We start from the raw sequence: 23,067 nt of genomic DNA on the forward strand, positions 1-23,067 counted from the left end.
ATTTAAAAAAAAAAAAAAAAAAAGTTAAAAATAAGGGCCGTTTAATCGTGATTAATCGCATGATAATTTTATATCTGTTATTAATGTACAATAAAAAAAATTGGTTTTCATAAAAAATGAAATTAAATGAAACATTGTTAAACTAATAGAAATAGTTCACATGAATTTTTGACGTCTATAGTCGTCAATGGCAGTGAATGAGTTAATGATAACCAATAGAAGGGCTCTATCTTTACAGTTCATGCTGACACTCCGAGAGATGTATTCCTTTAACCATTTGTTAAGTATTGCGGATCTGGAATGTAACTAATTGAGGTAACCGCAATATTACACACGGCTCTCGTTATGATGCGCTACCGTTATTTAGTGCCGCAAATTTCTTTCATATTTTGTATGATGGCTTCCTTGCATGCATAAAATATCAGTAAGCAGACACACTTTGCTGGCTGCACATCACTTAGCAATGCAACATGGACTGACATCATTTACTGCCTCAGTGCTTTTAACATCCGCTTTTTCTTTTTTTTTTCTCCTCTCAGCCAGTTTGGACTCAACTCTCAACATGAAACATTTGTGTCAGAGTGTTTAAATTAAATGTGAGGCACTCCATTTACAGTAATGTGCTTGTTTCTAAATCACGTTTAGACTTGTGTGTGTGTCTCATGAGCAATCTGCCGGTCGCCAAATTGTCTCAAAAGACAACTTTTATGTACAGTAGGCTCTAAATAATGTCCTGATGTTTTATGGATAATTATTCACAAAAAAAAGTCCCATTTGCCATTTGTGTGAGCGTTTCCCAAAAGCCATTTTCAGGTGAACTCGATTTTCTTTTTCCACTTTTTGACACCCGCTGTGCCATTAACCTTGATGTTGTGTTTTTGTGTCCACAGGCGCAGAAATCATGGATAGAGAGAGCGTTCAGCAAGAGAGAATGTGTTCACATCATTGTGAGCGCCAAAGACCCCCATAGGTAAGGAACACATAAAAAAAAATTCTTATGTGGGGGGACATTACATATCTCAGAATATATCAGAAAAATAACTTAACAAATGTAGGTAAAGTAGTTGCTGCTTAGTCTAAACACGATGTTTGGATTAGTATTCTGTTTGTGTAGCAAAATCCAACTGGGGCGGCCATTTTGTATTTGCTGTCGACTGAAAATGACATTGCAAACAGGGTAGCCGTTATTGGTTGTTATCTAAACAACTGGGATGGCATCTTCAGTTGACAGCACATTTCAAAATGGCCGCCCCCTGAGATGGATAAAAACGAGTGGATTTTGACGCTTACCTCTTATTTCACAAACTCAATATTAATCCAAAAATAGACTAGTTGGGACACATACAATATATTTTTGTGAAGAAAATGTGGGGGTTGACTTCCCATAATGACATGATTATTGTAGTCATACTTTTTGTGCATAACATTCTAAAAGTTATTTAGGTTCACCATTTTGCACACAAAGGAGAAATTACAAGCCTAATATGAGTTAAGAGGGCCTCCATCTGCTATCATTTTAATGGTGGGTGTTCTAGCTTCAAATTCTCCTTCTCCTTCTCTCACCACACTCACACGCAGTGGTGCAGGCAGTATAAAACGGTAATGATGATGAAAATTGAAGTAGGGAAAAGCCGTTTTTCCCCCCCCTCAGCCGTGTTGCCCACAGTTGTTGTTTTACACAACCGCAGCTTGCTTATAGCAAATTGTCCCAAACCAAATAAACATAACTGTCACCTGTATGCTAGCCTTTATTTACAAGTTAATGCAAAGCCTCTGCGACTGGCAGACACATCCTTTTTGCGTCATTGCACAACTGAGAAGTGGCAGAGCCGTAAGCACATACCTCCTATAGGGAAAAAAAAAAAAAAAAAACAGCATTAGAATTGAGCAACAAAGACTGCGGCCAAATCACAGGGCGCTATATGCTATTTTCACACTGTATGCTACGCCACCTTCAACTATGACGCACCAAAACTAAAAATTAATAAATGACTAAATAAATAAATGGATAAAAGTGAAAATAAAAATTGATATAAAAAATATAATTAAAAAATTTATTACAAAAAATAAATATAAATGGAAATGAAAACAACAAAATGACACGCTTAGGAACACACCCTCAATTGAATAACATTTCGACCTGAAATGCATGAAATAAATAAATGTGAAAGCAGAGCATTTGTATTTATTGATTGATATTTAGTTTTATTTGTTTATTTATTCTTATATATATATATATATATATATATATATATATATATATATATATATATATATATGTATCACTAAATTAATAAATAAAAGTAAAAAGGAATACAAAAATAAGAAACAAGACTCAAAAAATACAATAAAAACAAATGTCTACATAAATACAAAAATAAGTCAATAAATATAATTAAATATCAATCAATAAATAAAAATGCTCTGGTCTCACATTTATTTATTTTATGCTGGCGACGCTCTGTCAGGTCGAAATGTTATTCAAATGAGGGTGTGGTCCTACGCATGTCATTTTGTTGTTCTTATTTCCATTTATATTTAATTTTTGAATCCTATTGTTTTTATATCCGTTTTTTATTTTCACTTTTATCTATTTATTTATTAAGTCATTTATTTGTTTTTAATTTTGGCAGTTTTGGTCTTCCACAACTGAAACAAAGGCTGGAATGTGCTTACATGAGTCAAGCTACTACGTCCATAAGCTATAAATATTCATTGTATGCACCATGACCAGCTTGGCTCCTTCAAAGGCAAGCAGTTGTACGCCCAAGATATGACAGATGTTCATGCGCTGTCCAAGAAAAAGTCAAATGTCGTTAGCGGCCCGCTGCCCAAACAATGGAGCCATGCGAGCCCGGAGAACACCAAGCTCCTAAAGGCATCCGCGTGCTCCAGCACAGTGTGAAGACATCGCTGTTATCTGTAGAAGAGAAGTTGACAGATGAACGACCCCTCAATGTAAGGAAAGCGGTGATCACTCAGACCGGAAGGATAGATGGGTAGCTCAATGCGCTCCGTTATCGTCACCGACCAACAAGCTGGAGGAGTGTACTGATAAGGGGTACAAATCTCTCTGGGCTCTCACCAGCCGAATACTCCGGACGAACCAGTGAACTCAGTCACGCCCACTCAACTTCCCGACCCAGCGGCGGTGTCCTAGATTTTGATTGGAGAGATTTTGGCCTTCTGCTGGCCGTGTGACAGGAGCAACAAGGCGAGGTCCTGGAGCAGACACAGGCATCGGGGTGGGGTGGGGGGGACGGGATACCAACTAGTACACAAAGTTTTACATCTACATCTCAAAGCAGAGTTCCTGATTCATGAGTGATGACATTTCCGTACTTTTAAGTACTGACAAAAATACATTTTTGAGAGCTAGTCCTTGTCCGCCCTCACATTGGAACATGATAAATGTTTAAAGCTTCCCACCAAGCGGCACAGTTCACTTTGTGTTTGTGTAAGACGGTTGCAAGGTCGTATGGGATCAGATGCATCAGCTGTGGTAATAGCGGGTGGTCCTGAAGTCACTACACTTCCTTTCCCTTGTTGTCATTTTGGTTTCAGGTATACACACAGACATGAGACCATCAGCGATTGAAAGCTTGCACTTTTTGTAAGCATATCATTCCCTGTGCAGTTCAGCCCAGTTACCAGAGAAACGTTACCTGTACTGACGTCAGGTTGTTTCGCATTATACAATCATTTTGTGGTTGAAGCCTTAGATCACCCTGAAGTCAATTCAGGTGAAGCTCTATCACTCTCTGTAGCGTCCGCTAAATATAGCATATGTTAAAATGTCGGGTTACAGTGCAGTCCCCCGGAAACACTTTGGCTTTGTGGAATCACCTGATCTTGGAGTTTGGCGTTTTCACCAGTGTGTTGGTAATAACAAACAGATCCTTTTTTGAGAAACTTATAAACGGCTTAACGTGTGCTATGCATTGGAGCAATGTGACAGCCATTGAGCTGCTCAAACTGAAATGAAAAACTTTTTTGCCAGTTGTCACTTTCGCAACAAACGTCAATTGGCAAGCCATGCAAACATTTTAACTCTTTGACTGCCAAAAACGTTAAATAACGTTTAGTAAAATCCTATGGAGGAGTGCCAAAGACATTAAAAGACGTTTTTTTTTCAAAACAGAGGTGAAACTAACCATTTTCTATTGTTGATTACTCAAAAACGGAATAAGGTAGAAACAAACTTTTTTTTCTGATGAAAGATGACAGTCCAATCTTTCATTTGGTAGTATGTGTGTTTCCATAGTCGAAACACATAATTTTCTGTGGACCTTGAAAGATCAGTCAAAATGCTTAAAATCGGCTGGCACCCACGGCATCCCTTTTCTGAAAACGTCTGGCAGTCAAAGAGTTAAAGCTCAAGCTGTCACGTCTGTCCGAATGAAACCTGAAACTAAATCAAGGGGAGGAATCAAAGGAAACTAGTGACTTACAAGAAGCCCTCTATTGTAGTCTGGCAACATACAAATGATAAAGTGTGCAGCTTTCTTGCTAATACAGACGCTCCCCACCTCACGAACGAGTTACGTTCCGGACGATCGTTCGTAAGGTGAATTTGTTCGTAAGTTGCTTCAGTGCTATATTTTGTATTATAATTTATGTTTAAAGCCTATATAAGTATATTGAAGGTTTATATAAGTATGTTTAAGGCTTGTACAAGTAACCTGCATTGGTTTGTACTGAAAAAAACTTAATAAAATGGAGAGAATACGTACAGTACTGTACTGTACTACGTATGTTAGAGAGAGAGAGCGAAAGACACACACACAGTATGTACATGTACGTAATAAGATAAATAAAATGAAGTTTAACTTACTTTTGGAAGATGTACTCGATGCTTAAGGAGATGATGGAGGAGGAGGAAGAGGAGGATTTTATATCATGAGAGATTCTTCGTCGTCGCTGGAATCGGCTTCAAAAGTTATTTCCTGCTTCATGGGGACCGGCGTTTTCTTCCTCCTCCTCCTCGCCACGTTGCTCAGCCTCCAATGAGCTCTCACAGCGCCAATCGTCGGTATTAGCGGCGGAAAGAAGCACTACGCGCAATACAAAATCGAACTTACAGCATTTCTTTCCGAACATTTTTCGACATACTGTACGCGCAGAAACGTTCGTATGTACCGTTGTTCGTAACTCGAATGCTCGTAAGTAGGGGCGCGTCTGTATAATAAACAGAACAAGGCACACTGCAGCTTGCTGAAAGTTTGTTGACACATTTTTTTTTCTGTCATTTAATTCAATCATTTGAACATTGAAGAAGCCAAATCATTTCTTATTTGGCCAACAAGTGGACAAGCGGTATGACTTCCCATTGTGAAATTCACTGAAATTCAATGTGGCCCATTTGCAATAGAAACAAATACAAAACAAAATAAGCATCCAAATAGAAGTACAGTAATTATTTCAAAAAATCTTTTGAAGAAATTAATTTGCTTGGTTTCTCTACAAGTTGATCATGACTTAATGACCATGGCAAAATATTGGTGTCAAAAGTGAGTGCAATTAACCCCCTGCTCTAAATTAAAAGTGAAAAAAAAGAAAGTCGAAAGAAAGTCATGCAGTAGATAAAAGCAAGCACATATACTGTCAAATTTACAAGCTGAGGACAAAAATAATTTGAGCGTCCTGCTGGGTGAGGAGGTGCGATGGTGACTTGTGCGAGGTCAAGATGGACGGCGCTTACACTTAGTGGAGCCAAGGGTCTGACACCCTTGTCTGTTCACATCAGCAAACCCCGTCAAATGTCCTGACTTCAAAAGGACAACGCAGATCTGGCCCGAGGACGCGACTAACAATGACAGACGACCGTTTCTCCGCAGAATTTCTAATGTGGCGCAGATTCATGAGTAGAACGTCTGACAATGGAGCGCAGCCTAACAGCACTAATTATTGCCATTATTCTAATAGCCTCTTTGAATATGGATGAGACGGGAAAGGTTGAAATTGAGCACTTAGTTTCGCTTTTAATCACTGATCGCCTTATTCATTCCTCCAAATAAACAAACAAAAGAATGTTTAGTAAAAGTACTGTCACAATTGTTTCTGCTTCTGGCTCAGCTAAATTATTCGCCAGGTTCAATTCATCGACATTTACGAGGTCATTCATTTCCACAACAATTCAAATAACTGATAGAGGTGAACTGCAAATCTGTTTCACGCATCGCTCTCATGATGCTGTGCTGGTTTCTTTGATGCAATTCACAACAGCTGTCACCGCTCTGATGAAAAAATTTGAAAAGGCAACATTTTAATTACTCTACTACCTGTTTTTGATGCAAAGAGGCAAGCTACAGTATGCTACACTTTGTTTGGATAAAGGATTATCACAGCATGATGTCGAAGCAATTTCCCTGGAGATCACATCAAGTAAAAAAAAACAAACACTTGCCTTACAAGAGGCAAAGGAAAACGGAAGACGGAAATATGAAGTGTCAACAGAATCAGATTGCGAGCCACTTTCTCTTACTTCATCCCGTGGGATTGAAAAACAAATACGAAAGCAACATCCAAAAAAGAACTGAACTGAACTTGTAATATAATACCAGCATCCATCAAACTTTGATTTGAATAGCTTGTGTAGATCGCCAAGAGGGACATGGAGTGTTCAGAGCTGCAAATCAAAAGAGAGAAAGAGCTGATAACAGAGTGCAAGGGTCCAGCTAGCAGAACTTTAAAAAAAAAAAATCCTTGTAGACTTTCCAATGAGAAGACACAAATCTGTTGACAGGCTATCACTTTATTTTTACAACCGAACACGTCATCTCCATTTGTCCTTCACATACTTATAACTACACTACAGCAGAAAGCTTTTAAATAAGTGCTTCTTAACCTTGTTGGAGTTTTTTTTTTCCAAGTTTCACTGGTTAACAAAACGAACAAGGACAGCAGCCTTTTCATGGGGGCAGCAGATACAATAAAAAACAACAGAGGCCCCAGAATTGAACCCTGTGGAACACCGTGCGTTCCGTCATACACGGGAATTTTATTGCACATATTCGTCTGACCTCCTTTTTTTTTTTTTTTTTTTTTGCTTGACATCGTATGAAGGGATTACAGTAAAGAAATCCAGACACTTATGTTCATGCTTTATGGTTATGTACTCCGGTTATGTATTTCTGGACTAAAGTCTTAGAAAAACTTTCCGCTATTTTGGACTGTAGGATACCTTTATCTCCAAACTTGTGTTTGCTAGGTGACCTAACAACAACTGACTTACCACATAAACAATTTCAATCTACACTTGTAGCCCTTACTATCGCTAAAAAAACAATTCTTGTTAACTGGAAAAATAAACAAACTCTGAATATCGACCAATGGTCTAACCTCCTCAGAAATCACATTTTAATGGAAAAAATATCTGCCTCAAATAAAAACCAAAAAATCAAAATTTATAGAAACATGGTCTACGTATATAGAATTTTTTAACCTAATTCTGGTTACTTAATTTTGTCTGTTAGCGAGAGCCACTACATCGTGATAACTTACATTGATGTTTCTGCATTTGGCAATTTATTATTATATTATATTATTAGTATGGGATTTTTTTTAATGGGCTTTAGGTGAACTGATGAATACACACACACTCGCACGCATGCACGCACACACACACGCACATATACATACTCACCCACATACAAAAAAAAAATATATATATATATATATGTGTGTATATGTATATATATGTATATATATTTAAAAAAAATAATAATAATAAAAAAAACATTTATTAATTTTTTTTAATTAATTAGTTTTTTTCTAAAAAGGAGAGCAATGATGATGTCAAATCGAATGAACAATACTGAGCTCTCCTGGAAAAAAAAAAAAAAGAAATCCCACAACGTACCATCACAACAGCCACAATTTGACTACTGAGCACACCAAATTCCCCGCAGCACAGAAAGGCCAAACAATGTAGCGTGATCACCTTCCGCCAATGATAGCCAAGCGCGGCGTTGTCATCACGAATCGTTTGAGTCTGGTGTTTGTCTTGACCTCCGCTGAACCCCTGAGACTGTCTCACCGAAGCCCTGTGGTTCAATCGAACCCAGGTTAAGAACCACTGTTTTGAATACTCTTCTGTATGTCCAACTTGGTGACGGAGACCCATCGATTGTTCTCATCTCTAGGTGCTGCTGCGGTCGCCTGATAGGACAACATGTGGGCCTTCCCCCCGGCATCTCATCCAGCCACAATGACAAGGCGGAACGGCCGGGCAAGAACGACAGTCTGTCGGAGAAGTGGTCCATCAGCAAACACACTCAGCTCAGCCCCACTGATGCGTTCGGCACCATTGAGTTCCAGGGAGGAGGACATTCCAACAAAGCCATGGTGAACACAACACACACCTTCACATTAGAGGTTATAGCGGGGGTCACCAACATTGTCGAAAGTGACCCCTAGTTCTTGGGTACTAATGTAAAGGGCTATTTGATACGCACTTCTGACATAACAAATTTGCTAATAGTTCATGATATTCAGTGCAGGGGTGGGTCCGCACCCGATGACGTCATAGAGTGAGCACCCGCTCGTTTTCTCGGGTTGGGAGGGGCTGGTGCTTGGAGAGCAGAATGGCCTAAAATTTCTCATAGAGGTGAGAAGATGGAGGAAAACACCACTTCTGTGATGTTTTGGTGAGGAATTTTAACATGAGTAAAAGCACCAAGAAGTTGAATTTTCACGTTACTGTCCCTTTAACTCTATCACGGCCATAAATTCATAAAAAAAAAAAGATTATTTAAAATTAGGGGTGACAGGCAATTAAAGATTTTAATTGTAATTAATTGCATGACTTCACTAGTTAACTCACGATTAATCACGAATTTTATATCTGCTCTAAATGTACAATAAAACATTGTACCCGCGTTGTGTACAGGTCAGTGAATGCTAGTTTGCTTGCGCGAGTGAGTTCTCCCCTTGCCATGGTTAAATGGAATGACTTCGTCATTCACTGCCATTGACGGTTATAAACGTAAAAAAAATAATTTAAAATTAATTTAATTTTATTTTTTTATTACAATTTTTCTATTATATTACTTTTGTTAACAAGAGTATGAAAACCTATATAAAAAAACATTTAAAATTTAAAAAACAGATTTAGAGTTAACTATTGAAGTCATGCGATTAATTACAATTTAAAAAAATTAATTGCCTGACGCCCCTAATTTTTAACTCATTCACTGCCATTGACGGCTATAGACGTCAAAAAATTATTTTAACTATTTCTATTATTATTCCACTTTTGTTAATAAGAGTATGAAAAAAACCAAAAAAAAATCTATATTGTAAATTTAGAACAGAAACAAAACAAACAAAATTTGTGATTAATCGTGAGTTAATTATTGAAGTCATCTGATTAATTACAATGAAAAAAATTTATTAACCTGACGTGATTTAAAAAAGAAGAAGAAAAGATGTAAAATTAGGGGCGCCAGGCGATTAAAATTTTAATACTCTTGTTAACAAAAGTAGGAAAAAATCTACTAATCGCATGACTTCACTAGTTAACTCACGATTAATCACGAATTTTATATCTGCTCTAAATGTACAATAAAACATTTCTAGGTTTTCATACTCTTGTCAACAAAAGTGGAAAAAAAAAGTTTAACTAATAGAAATAGTTTAAATTAATTTTTGACGTTTATAGCCGTCAATGGCAAATTAACGAAAAAAAAAACACATTACAAATTTGGGGCGTCAGGCGATTAACATTTGTAATCATAATTAATCGCATGACTGCACTAGTTATCTTACAATAAATCACACATTTTATATCTGTTTTAAATGTACAATTAAAAAAATTCTAGGTTTTCATACTCTTTTTAACAAAAGTGTGGAAAAAATTTAAACTAATAAAAATTGTTTAATTTTTTTTCTATAGCCGTTAATGGCTTATGCCTTACATAAGTACTTTAATAAATGACACTGTAGGAGAAGCTAGCCATGAAAAAAACATATTTCAAATGTTGAATCACCATTCATCACCAGAATAATTCAAGACAAGATAATGAATTAAGTTTCTGATTTGGAGATAATTACAAGCGCAATGAGTTTGTTTCAAATGATGACTTTTGCATCTGATCCTTCCAGACACTGTCAGTAGTAATTGTGGCATCCACGCAGTTGATGTAGATGATTACAGGTGAATTGCAGCTAATTTATTTTCACGGTTGAATTATTCATGTCATGCATATGTTAGTCTGGGTGTCTGAGGATGAATTAGATAGAAAAACAGATGTTTTTTTTATAATACCTCTGGTCTCCAATTATAGCAAACATCTGTCGCATACGTTTGTAGCTTAAAAAAACAACAAAAAAAAACGCAACATTTGCCCGGGCGGGCGTCCATATCAGCATGATCACTGACACGCATCCAACCGCCTGCAGTACGTGCGAGTGTCTTATGACACCAAGCCGGACCTGCTGCTGCATCTGATGACCAAGGAGTGGCAGCTGGAGCTACCCAAGCTGCTCATCTCTGTCCACGGGGGGCTGCAGAATTTTGAATTGCAACCAAAACTCAAGCAGGTCTTTGGCAAAGGGCTGATCAAGGCTGCCATGACCACCGGAGCCTGGATCTTCACTGGAGGGGTCAATACAGGTGAAATACACGTGTGAAAATCAGTCAAGCCAAATAGAATGAATTATGTGAACGGGGGAGATGTGAGTTGATTCTCGTTTTTTTTTTTTTTTTTTTTTCCCCTTTCTGGCCCTTCCTCACGTAAACACCAGGGGTCATTCGGCATGTGGGTGATGCACTAAAAGATCACGCCTCCAAGTCCAGGGGAAAGATCTGCACCATTGGTATTGCTCCCTGGGGCATCGTGGAAAATCAGGAGGATCTCGTTGGCAAAGACGTAAGAGATAAAGCGAGAAACAGTTATCATCGAGTGCATCACTGTCATAATGAATGCACGCACGCACGCACGCATGCACTTACACATTTTAACCCACATACAAAAAAATAAATATACAAAAATATATATATATATATAAAAAAAAAGAAAAAGAAATAAAAAATAAGGAGAGCAATGATGATGACATGTCAAATCGGTAAAATTACCAAATGAACAATACAGACGCTCCCCAACTTACGAACGGGTTACGTTCCGGACGATCGTTCGTAAGGTGAATTTGTTCGTAAGTTGCTTCAGTGCTATATTTTGTATTATAATTTATGTTTAAAGCCTATATAAGTATATTGATAGGTTAGAGCGGAAGATCGACAGGCGGATCGGTGCAGCGTCTGCAGTGATGCGGACGCTGTATCGGTCCGTTGTGGTGAAGAAGGAGCTGAGCCGAAAGGCAAAGCTCTCGATTTACCGGTCGATCTACGTTCCTACCCTCACCTATGGTCACGAGCTGTGGGTCGTGACCGAAAGAACAAGATCCCGGATACAAGCGGCCGAAATGAGTTTCCTCCGCAGGGTAGCCGGGCTCTCCCTTAGAGATAGGGTGAGAAGCTCGGTCATCCGAGAGGGACTCAGCGTCGAGTCGCTGCTCCTCCACGTTGAGAGGAACCAGTTGAGGTGGCTCGGGCATCTGGTTCGGATGCCTCCTGGACGCCTCCCTGGGGAGGTGTTCCGGGCATGTCCTACCGGCAGGAGGCCCCGGGGACGACCCAGGACACGCTGGAGAGACTATGTCTCTCGGCTGTCCTGGGAACGCCTTGGGGTCCCGTCGGATGAGCTGGCTGAAGTGGCTGGGGAGAGGGAAGTCTGGGCTTCCCTGCTAAAGCTGCTGCCCCCGCGATCCGACCCCGGATAAGCGGAAGAAGACGGACGGACGGATAAGTATATTGAAGGTTTATATAAGTATGTTTAAGGCTTGTACAAGTAACCTGCATTGGTTTGTACTGAAAAAAAATTAATAAAATGGAGAGAATACGTACAGTACTGTACTGTACTACGTATGTTAGCGAGAGTGAGCGAGAGAGAGACACACAGTATGTACATGTACGTAATAAGATAAATAAAATGAAGTTTAACTTACTTTTGGAAGATGTACTCGATGCTTAAGGAGATGATGGAGGAGGAGGAAGAGGAGGATTTTATATCATGAGAGATTCTTCGTCGTCGCTGGAATCGGCTTCAAAAGTTATTTCCTGCTTCATGGGGACCGGCGTTTCTTCTTCCTCCTCCTCCTCGCCACGTTGCTCAGCCTCCAATGAGCTCTCACAGCGCCAATCGTCGGTATTAGCGGCGGAAAGAAGCACTACGCGCAATACAAAATCTAACTTACAGCATTTCTTTCCGAACATTTTTCGACATACTGCACGCGCAGAAATGTTCGTATGTACCGTTGTTCGCAACTCGAATGTTCGTAAGTAGGGGAGCGTCTGTACTGAGCTCTCCAGAAAAAAAAAAAAAATGAGTGCATCACTATAATCAGTCCCTTTTTTTTTTTACATGTATGTTTTGCGCAGGTGGTGCGTCCGTACCAGACGATGTCGAACCCAATGAGCAAGCTGACGGTTCTCAACAGTCTCCACTCCCACTTCATCCTGGCCGACAACGGCACCACGGGGAAGTACGGCGCTGAGGTCAAACTGCGGCGACAGTTGGAGAAGCACATCTCCTTGCAGAAGATCAACACACGTGAGTCACAGGCATACACGTGTGTATGGTTGACCCACTTAGCCTGAGTCGTTGGCACAGTGAGTGGTACAGCATGTTACATGAACTGGGCGTATCAATTGGGTTTGCACTCTATTGTCTACCTGATTTACGCTACGCATACACAGGATATTTTTAGCAAACTCCACTAGCCTTTTGAAATTGTTCCTTCCTTCAGGACAGGTTTATTTTTTTCTTCAAAGCCTCCTGACAGCTCAGTTGAACTCTTTCCTTAAATGAACCCATTTGATATTCTGCTTTCTCTTGTTGATATACAACAAAATATATCCAATATTAGAGACAAAACATGACATGAAGAATTCTTCACTTAGCATAAAGGGACATTTTTTGAACTGGTATGAATAAATGTATTTATTTATTTTTATTTTTTTCTGGAGAGCTCAAGTATTGTTCATTCGGTAATTTTACCGATTTGACATGTCATCATCATTGCTCTCCTTTTTTTATTTTTTATTTTTATATATATTTATTTATTTTGTACTTTTGTATTTTTTTTTGTATGTGGGTGAACATGTGTATGTGCGTGGGTGCGAGTGTGTGTGTATTCATTAGTTCACCTAAAACCTATATATAAAAAATCCCATACCGTTCCCCTAAACCGAACACTTCCAGCCAGAGTCGTGAGGCCGTCAGGAAACCCGAGAAAGGACCAAAGAAAAGAAAGGAAAGTGAAATCCAGCACCGACCAGACACCACCCACCAGGCCACCAACCAGAGTCCTTCACCAACCCCAGAGACATCTAAATTTCGACAAATCAGGGAGAAATAAAATACTTGGTTTGGTTGTCCGAAAGTAAATTATGACCTGTTCCGTCAATCCAGGCAAGACAAAAGCTAATTATCATATTTCTCAGACTATAAGTCACACTTTTTTCTGCGGCTATATATTGAAACTCAAAATCGCCGTTCCCCAATCGCGTGTTGATGGCAAAATCCAGTCGGAGTCGAAACTTTTGCTTCTATGCAATGGAAAAGTGTTTCTTTAAAACGGCTGGCCTTAACTCATTTGCTCCCAAAAACGTATAAATATGTTCTATTTTAAATGTTCTAAGTGTCCCAAAGACGTATTTATACGTTTTTTATTACTTTTTTTTATTTTTTTTAAATGCTACAGCAGATTTATACTATGGTGCGAAAATTACAGTAATTATCCCCTCAACGATCATGTTAACTAGATCTGAATTTCCAGTAAAAAAAAAAAACATTTTTACCTCACATAACATTATACATTCAAACCACTGCGGTCGAGAAGACGGCTGCAATCATCATTCGGAACCTTTTCTGCTGTTTTCTCAATCACTCTGTCTTTGTCAAGTCACACAAAAGAGTTTGTTTACTACTAGTTTCAACGAGATCACTTGACCTCTTGCCACCTATAAATACGTGTGTCGTCATGATGAATAAGTGTCTGTTAGGTAAGTGTGGGAATTTCCTTTTCACCTGGACAGTACCTACCTGGCTTGACAGTGCACTCCACTAAAAAGCGGATAGTATTTTTTCCTAGTCCTGGTTGCAGCAGATATCATGTAGGCGACATAACCACTCAACAAGGGAGTAGATTCATCATCACCTTGTTATTGAAACATCCCGCGTCGATCGATACTTTCAAGGTGGTCTGGTTTGCTGTACACAATGGCGGTGGTGGAAACATTTTACAATTTCAATTAATCTGATATCACTTTTACTAGAAAATATCATTGGCGACCTGAACATTGAAGTATTAATCGATTTCGGTCTTGAGACAAGCATTTAGAGAATAAATTATAGTACTGTGATGTCATTTTGCTGATGTATTAGCTTTGCTGTTTGTTCTATAACAAATGACTCAAAGTACTTTAAGGCAAAAACTTAATGAGCAAAAATGTGCTGTAGTCACAACAAACTGACATTTATTAGGCATGCTAACATATCAGCAATGTGGTTGTCACACTCTCCTTAAAGGTCAGTTCTATCGAGTTATTTATTTATTTATTTTTTAAAGCTGTCAGCTAGCTATGTGATTACACTTTAAATTATTGGCGTAGGTTAACAAGTGATAAGACATCGTCACGTGTTTTGAGAGGCGTAATTAATTACACACATTATTTTCCATCCCTCCAGTTGTACGTGTTTGCATCTAGCTTACATCATGCTCATAAAAAAATTGTATTTTGTGCATGCACTGTGTGTGTACGCTCTATTAATGTGTATGTGTGTGGACACGCGCACATATTTGCTCGTGTACGGTCTTCATTTGCTATTGAGCCCCTGTCACATTGCATTTATCACTTTTCAATGTCCATTTAATACCTTGGCTGGAACCCAAATGGATCTTCACAAATACAAAACCCGTTGCTCTCATTTTTTCGCTCCCACACAAAAGCCGGGGCTGCCCGTTCCCTCTTTAAATACATTTCTCAACAGCCTCTCACCATATTGCTTGGAGTGTGTCAGGGACGAGGACCCGAATCGGGGGAAGCGGTGTGTGCGCAGCCACAATTTATTTGCTGCCGCCTCCTTTTTGTTGTCAACATGCACACAAAACACCTTTTGTAAATGTCCAACGGCTCATGCCAATGCGACTCCATTCATTTTAAAGCAATGCGTTTTTCAAAGCAATAATGTGACGTTGACCTTGCTTTTGATGTAACTGATCTCATAAAAACAAATCTTTGTGTCAAGCTTGTAAAACAATAGCCTTTTTGTATTAAATGCAGAAACATGCTCTCTCTGCTTACCCTCCAGTCACGTGACTTGTGGACTTCCCTTTGTCATCCTATGCCTGGAATCATACAAAAGGGGCTGGGAAGGCAAAGGGATGCCCAATCGTCACACAATCACCTGAAAATACAAAGTGCCTGATGCCATTAAACTTAGTTTTTATCTGATCCAAGGAAAAGCCTTAGACTTAATAGGATCTGCAAACGAGATACTGCTACTAAGGTTAAAGCAAGATTATCTGACATTCAGCGTCCCAGATTGTACATTTTTGTCTGGCGTGTACATTTAAACATTTTATAGAGTTATATTCTGCTTTTTATTTATAATTTTCTTACTAACATGTATGCAAAAATGTTCGGCAACCTCACCCTTGCCCTTTCGACTTAAAACAACACGAAGGAACTTTTCAGTTTACTTTGATTATGGGCGCCACCATATGGACAAAGTCGGTAAGGTTATGCCTGAAGGAAGACCACGTTTCTCATGAGGACAAGCGCATGGCGTCATTTTTGTGCTCATGACATTCAAATTGACTTCCGTCTTTGTAACGAATGGGTAAAGGGGGAAGTGACGTGTGCCATAAAGCAGTCAGTGCATTTGTAGTTTTTTCAAAGTTATTTAGTGCCAGTAAAAATGATACAGACCCCCTCAGGCCATGGCAAAAGTACCATTCAACAAGTTTTAAGTCGATGTTTCATCAGAAGAGTTATGAAAATATTTGTTTGAGGTTGTAAAGTTCCTTGGTGCTACAAGTATATTTTTGCTTCCTCCGCCTTCGCTGTTGGTTTCGTAGACAGTTGTTTTATTAATGTGATTACCTGCCCACAAAATCAAGTATTGGACGTATCAATTTTGCTCACAGCACGGCTCCCCGCAGCATCCCGCTGTAGCCTCCAGTCCAATTAGAGGAATGCAGAAATTATAGAGTGAAGGGTTAGCGGCGGTACGGTTGCAGGTTATTTTGGGGTTCACATATAATCACATCCAGTGAGGTTGGTAGTTACAGGTTGGTTTTATTTTGTGATGTCTTTCTGGGTCTGTGTGTGATATTGTTATCGACCAAGCAATCGGTTGAGTCTGACAATTTTGCCTTGTATGACAAGTGTATCCTCTAGAGTGGAAAGTGGACAAAACATTTCTCATGCCCATGCAAATCAACAGCTCTGGCGGGTGTAAACAGGAGAAGAAGAAAAAAAGAAAGTCAGCCAGATGGCTTAGCAAAGATAGCAACAGCCATATTGACTTGCTAGACTAAACTTGTGCCCTGTCGAATGACTGCTCTGGCTTGATCAAACAAATGAACTTCTGTTACTATGAACTGATTAAGGTGAGGCAGCCAATCACACGGCGTTTTGGAGAGGAACAAGAGGTATAGAAAATTGACAGATTAATAACCGAATCATAATTAATCTGTGTGCATTGTCCATTTGAAATAAATTCCAGTTTTTTTTTTTTTTAAACAGGCAGGGACAGTAGAGGTTGGTGTTTGTGGATCTCATTCTACTTTATCTATCCTTCTTTCCTTCTTTTAGTCCTTCCTCTGGTCTCTTGATGTCTCCCTAATCCTGTTGGAATTCAGATGTATTTGGGTTTGGTGAATGACTCTGGATTTGTAACTCTGTGGATGGAGGGTGATGCCTGTTTGGTGTTGGATTTCACTTTGCTTCATCTTTTCCTTCCTTTGATCTTTCCTCCAATCTCTTGACAACTTCACGACTCTAGTGGCACTCTGAAGTATCCGGTTTAGGTGAAGGGTTTCAGGTGAAATAACTAATTTGCTCCCAAAAAACGTATAAATATGTTCTATTTTTAATATTAACATTCTCCCAAAGACGTATTTATACGTTCTCTATGGTTTTATGCTAGAGCATACAGAAGGCTGTGATGCAGCCTCTGAACTGAAGAAAATGGTTGAAGAAATGGTAGTTATTACAAAAACGACCAGCAGGAGTCAGCAGAGTATAAGAGATCAACCAGTGCCATGTTAAACAAGCTCATTTACCCACAGTTTTAAGCACATTTGTGAATAATGATGAAACTTAGCTATACTCTAATGCAAATTGCTGCAAAACGGAAACAGATAGAAATAGACTTTTTTTCTGATGAAGAAGAGACTGTAACCTTTATTTTGGTAGGTTCCAGGTTTTTATAGCAATAGAACACAATATTCTGTGGGCCTTGCAAAATCAGTCAAAATCCAGTAAAACAGTCAGGAGAGAAAAAAAACAAAAAACAGGGATGCATATTTGTTTTTAATCCGATTCAACAATTAATCCAAAAACGAATCAAACTCATTAATTGATTACTGAAATAATTAGTTAGTTGCAGCCCTAAGGATGACGCCATTCTATAAATGAAATAACACCTTCTACTGTGGCTAAGTGAACTCTAGCACAAGTATTGGCTTGCATCAGCCAAGAGTGGGTTGCATTTCAATCATGTGCTTTAAGTAAGTCAGAAATGAGTTGAGGGGAGTAAGGAAAGTGAGCAGAAGAGACGGGTCTGACATTGGAGAGCTGAAGGGGGCAAAACATGAATGTCAAGTGAAAAGGAAGCATGGAATTGATCAGAAGGCATTCACTCAGATGACACATTACCTTGAGGAGTCATCCATAACCACCCCCGTCCCCCACCCCCCCCTTTTTCGCTCCTAAACTTTCATTCACAACGATAGTCACTCTTTTTCTTAGACAATCTTATTGCCGGATCCAGTAGAAGTTCACATATTCTACCAGTATGATGGAGGCACCTTGAGTGCTCGCGCTTGCAATTTCACTTCAATTACCAGGAATATTAGAGTGACACAAGTGCTTTGTATATGCGGGGTCTATGTGGGTGTGTTTTAACTCTGGATAACCTTCATTGACCCTCCTCCATGGCCAGTTTCATTAATCACAGCACACGTTAAGAAAAAAGAAAAAAAATGAAGTAGACGAGGTAATTGAATCTCGAAAAGCATAAGACCTTGCGTTGCAGATTAGCCGTGACATCATGACCTCCTCCGTGGACCAGCACATACACAGAAGATTAAAGCTGTGATGGGGCACTGGAAAAGTTAAGAACCTTGTACTTTTTTTTTTGGGGGGGTGGGGGGGTGCTTGCACTGTAAATACTGAGGCAACCTTTCTTTTACCTGTAAAGTGAAAATAAATGTCACGTTATGTTGTACGAAAAAAAATTACAATTAAACTATGCTATTAATATTGCTGTTTAGATTGAACAATAGGCATAACAACAGCCAGAATAGTCCAATTTCTTTAATTCCCTGCAAGTGTTTACTTTTTTAAATGATCACTTCCACACACTCCACAACATGTCCTAGAAAATCACAATTCTGCTTAACTGTTGAGCTATTTTCAGAAACAAAGTTGGTGAACCCTAGGGCTGGGTTTAAAAAAATCGATTAATCAATATAAAATTGATTTTCCTTTCCATAGCCCGATATTGATTCATTAAACCATAAATTTATTATTTTAAGTTTTTTTCCGTAAATTCATGAGAAAATAGAATTTTAAAAGCCTAAAAGATTGTTTGTTTTTCGTTTACAAGAGATCTGACTTATTGCACTTTAAGACAATTCTGAATCGTTTTAACTTATATTCAAAACGATTCAATTACAATTTGAAAATCGTATTTATTTTAAACTTTAGTGGTTATAACAAATAGATCAAATAATTTCACTGCATTAATTAGTTTGTTGAATTTTTAATCAAGTCCTTGATATTTAAGAAGAATTAGGTTTGATAGATATGTCTATATTAATTGATATCGGATTGAATTGAATCAAATCAAATTAAATTTAAAAAATGGAATGGAACTGAGCTATTGTGAATCGAAATTGAAATGATTCAGGAAATGAATATCGATACCCAGACCAGTGACTGCTGATTTCGAGTCTTCAATTAACCTAAAAATGTTTGGGGGGAAGAATCGAGAACATCAGAACTGTGTGTCATACATACTAACTTGTCTGCCATGCTGCTGGAACTTAATATTATAAATTCACTGTATCTATAAACTTCTCGTCTTTTTTTTTTACTTCCAGTAGTGGAGTTAAACATTTTTAAAGGCACATGTGATAAATGTAAGGTTCCAAGTTGTTCTGTCTTGTGGCGCAGAGATAACCGAGTTCCGAAGTGCATATGTTGCCATCCGAGCCCTGCTATAGGTTAACATGTGCAGCGGGAGGACATGCATGGATGGCGAAATGCGACTTGGCGTGGAAAGAATGTGAGCGCCTGGTCAACGGCGTGGACTGTGGAATACCAGACCGTTTCCTAAAGAAGTGAAAAGGTCACAATAGTCTTCATGTCTTACTCCCTTGTTATGTGCCACAGTAATAGAAGGTTAGGACTAACATCATATTCACACATTTGACAAAATTGAGTTCTGATCTTTTTTGTGTGTTACTTGTTTGAAGTGTTACAAACCCTTCAGGAGCTGATTTAATTAAACAGCGAGAAGCACAGTTTGTAAAACTACAGCGGATGTCTGATGTGAGTCAAAGCGGTAGGATCTTCCCAACTTGCTGGAAGGAGACTTGCTCACACAAGTTTTCCGTCGTGTACTTTTTCGCTCGTCGTTATTGATCATTTAGAGGCAAGCCAGAGGAAAGAAGTAGAAAGAAGCCAATCAATCAAAGCAGCACAGTGCAGACCGATGGAGGAAAGTCGTTGGCAAACATTGACATTTCTACTATATGAATGCTCTGCGGGAAAAATACAATCTTTTTATATTTCTTATATTCCAATACATAAAATCTGTTTATTGTTTTGATGATAAATGAACACCTTTAAAAACGTTTTTTTTTTTTTTTTTTTTTTTTGTATTTGCAAAAATAGAGGGCATGTTTGTTTGTGGTGCCATCAATAATTCACTTATAAGCATTGTGTTGAGCAGCCAGTATCTGATTAACCTAAAGCAAGAAAAAAAAGTCCAGCAGCGTTTAGATGCTAAAGACGACATGCAATGAACGCTAAGAAAACTGGTCTGCGTCACAGAAACATCTTCTTAGAAGTCATCATTTTATGGGCATGCATGTGTAATGCATTAAAAAAAAGTATGAAAATCAACACTATCATTAGTTCAATAGCGCTTTAATACCACTAGGAGTACTCAACTCTTAAGTGGTCACTGATACGGATACCAAGTACTGATACCACTAGTACTTTGGATACACAAAATGTCCCTGCCCAAAAAACAATGACAAATAATTTTAAATAAAGGCTGATATATTCCAATATAGCATTTTCTTTAAAATTGCATTAAATGAATTGCAATTTTTGAATTTCTAATTCCTGATCAGAAACGGAAATCGGCTGGCGTCATGAGTCCCGATACATGGTATCGGTACTCGCCCATCCCTACAACTCCACAGGTTAGGGACCCTAAAATGGTTAGTTAGCTCACTCCCTAGGTATCTCCCATGGTGCTCGTTTACCTGCTAGGGAGCTAGCTAGCTAGTTAACACCCATGGTGCTCATTTACCTAATAGGGAGCGAGCTAGCACCCATGGTACTCATTTGCCTGTTACGGAGCTAGCTAGCACCCATGGTGCACGTTTATCTGCCATAGGGAGCTAGCTAGCTGTCAGCTAGCACCCATGGTGCTCGTTTGCCTGCTAGGGAGCTAGCTAGCTAGCACCCATGGTGCTCGTTTATCTGTTATAGGGAGCTAGCTAGCTGTCAGCTAGCACCCATGGTGCTCGTTTGCCTGCTAGGGAGCTGCTAGCTAGCCAGCACCCATGGTGCTCGTTTGCCTGCTAGGGAGCTAGCTAGCTAGCACCCATGTTGCTCGTTTATCTGTTATAGGGAGCTAGCTAGCTAGCCAGCACTTATGGTGCTCGTTTACCTGCTATAGGGAGCTAGCTATCTGTCAGCTAGCACCCATGGTGCACGTTTATCTGCTATAGGGAGCTAGCTAGCTGTCAGCTAGCACCCATGGTGCTCGTTTGCCTGCTAGGGAGCTAGCTAGCTAGCACCCATGGTGCTCGTTTCTGTTATAGGGAGCTAGCTAGCTGTCAGCTAGCACCCATGGTGCTCGTTTGCCTGCTAGGGAGCTAGCTAGCTAGCCAGCACTCATGGTGCTCGTTTACCTGCTATAGGGAGCTAGCTAGCTAGCTAGCTCTAGGGGCTAAAGCCAAACTGTGGCAGGGTTTTTACTTTCTGGACCTGGATTTGCCACCTCAGTCCAGAGGGCATGTATACGTATATTAGGAGTCCAGGTCCTTATAGGCTGCGACTATGAGGACATGAGCTATAAACATGGATTGAGAAATAGATTTGTTTTAGAAAGTCTTTGTAATTTGGGGGTTATGACGTATGCAGAGTAAAATAGATAATGTTTTGCTTTCAATGTTGAAAGTAATACAAAAAAAAATATTTAGAGGTCATCACCAAAAGAGTTTTTGGTGAGTCAAGCTCAGGATAATTTCATTACCTTGTGGTTTGTTTTGCGTGTGTATGAGCAAAACACTTTTCACACTATTAAACCTTCCGCAGCTGTGCTTCCCCCCCTTCTCATTTGCCCCATGGTGGCTCTTACTTTAACGATAATTCGCTTTCGATGCCGCAACATTGCCTCCGCAGTCATCAAGACAACCCCAAACGTGCAAAACGGCAACATGGACGAGATCGTCTTCCTTATGCTTCTCTCTCTCTCCCTCTCTCTCCCTTGTTCTCTTCCTTTGTGTTCTGCTGGCGTATAATCGTGTGACGTGTCACACGACACAGTGACGTTTGAACTCTTTGAAGCGGATGAGGTCCCGAAAATATTCTCCTTATGTAACTGTCCCGCTTGCAAGGCTGTGTGTGGCAAGACGTCACGGTGGCGGGTACGCCTCCGAACGCCAGCCGTGTCTTTCGACGCCAGAGCGTCTGCGTGAATTATGCAGACCCCGGGATGAGAGTGTGGGGCGGGGATGATCCGGCAATACACAGCTTTTGAATTAGAAGAGTCCAAATGGCATGTTAAACAGGACAAGAGGGGTGACGGGTTTCGGGAACGGATTGGACCGATACCACTAAATAGGCTGGGAACATATTTAGATTTTGAGTGGTCATGGTTTATTCTGCGCTAGAATGAAAACTTGGATTGAACACTCAGGGGGGAAATAGACAGTCATGATTTACCAGCTGCTCTTTCTAGAGACCTGTCATAAATCAATTACAGGTAATAACGTGACATGTAAGCAAAAGAGCTGATTTCAGTGTATGAAGTGGTGTCAGGACTGCATCCTGAATTTGGAGACGTTGTGAGGTTTCGGGACTGGTCATCCAATCGCCACCCCCATACTGTAAAAAAAAAAAAAAAAAACACAATTAAAGAGGAAGATAACTTCTTGACAATAATATGTTCTATACCAGTCTAAATATGGTATTCGGGTTGATATTGCATTAGTGGAATATGATTTAAGCAGCAACATCCAGCAGTTTTTATCAATATAAGAAGGCGGCCATTTTGCCACTTCTGCTGTCGAGTGAAGATGGCATCACAGTCGCTATGGTTTTAGGTAACAACCAATCACAGCTCAGCTTCAGAAAACAGGTGAGCTGTGATTGGTCGTAGCCAGAGCCCTGAGCAACTGCGATGTCATCGTCAGGTGACGGCAAGTGGCAAAATGGCCGCCCCTTTTAATATCAGGTTCTGAAATGATATTGAGAAATGTATTTTTCAAAAAACTATAAAGATTGAGAGTAAAAGTGTTATTACTTGGTTT

General features: G+C 39.4%; 1 protein-coding gene across 8 annotated transcripts in view; it reads left to right on the plus strand.

Moving 5' to 3' along the window:
* Positions 1 to 23,067, plus strand: part of trpm3 (transient receptor potential cation channel, subfamily M, member 3) — a 184,059-nt gene that overhangs the window by 100,031 nt on the left and 60,961 nt on the right. For all 8 annotated transcript variants that reach the window (XM_077560549.1, XM_077560544.1, XM_077560550.1 and 5 more), the window contains 5 exons: positions 891 to 970; positions 8,145 to 8,346; positions 10,402 to 10,615; positions 10,747 to 10,871; positions 12,440 to 12,611. In XM_077560549.1, coding sequence (XP_077416675.1) covers positions 891 to 970; positions 8,145 to 8,346; positions 10,402 to 10,615; positions 10,747 to 10,871; positions 12,440 to 12,611 — 793 coding nt within the window. The remainder of the gene's footprint in view (positions 1 to 890; positions 971 to 8,144; positions 8,347 to 10,401; positions 10,616 to 10,746; positions 10,872 to 12,439; positions 12,612 to 23,067) is intronic.

The sequence above is a fragment of the Vanacampus margaritifer genome, chromosome 3, assembly GCF_051991255.1.
Source record: "Vanacampus margaritifer isolate UIUO_Vmar chromosome 3, RoL_Vmar_1.0, whole genome shotgun sequence".
Lineage (NCBI taxonomy): Eukaryota > Metazoa > Chordata > Actinopteri > Syngnathiformes > Syngnathidae > Vanacampus > Vanacampus margaritifer.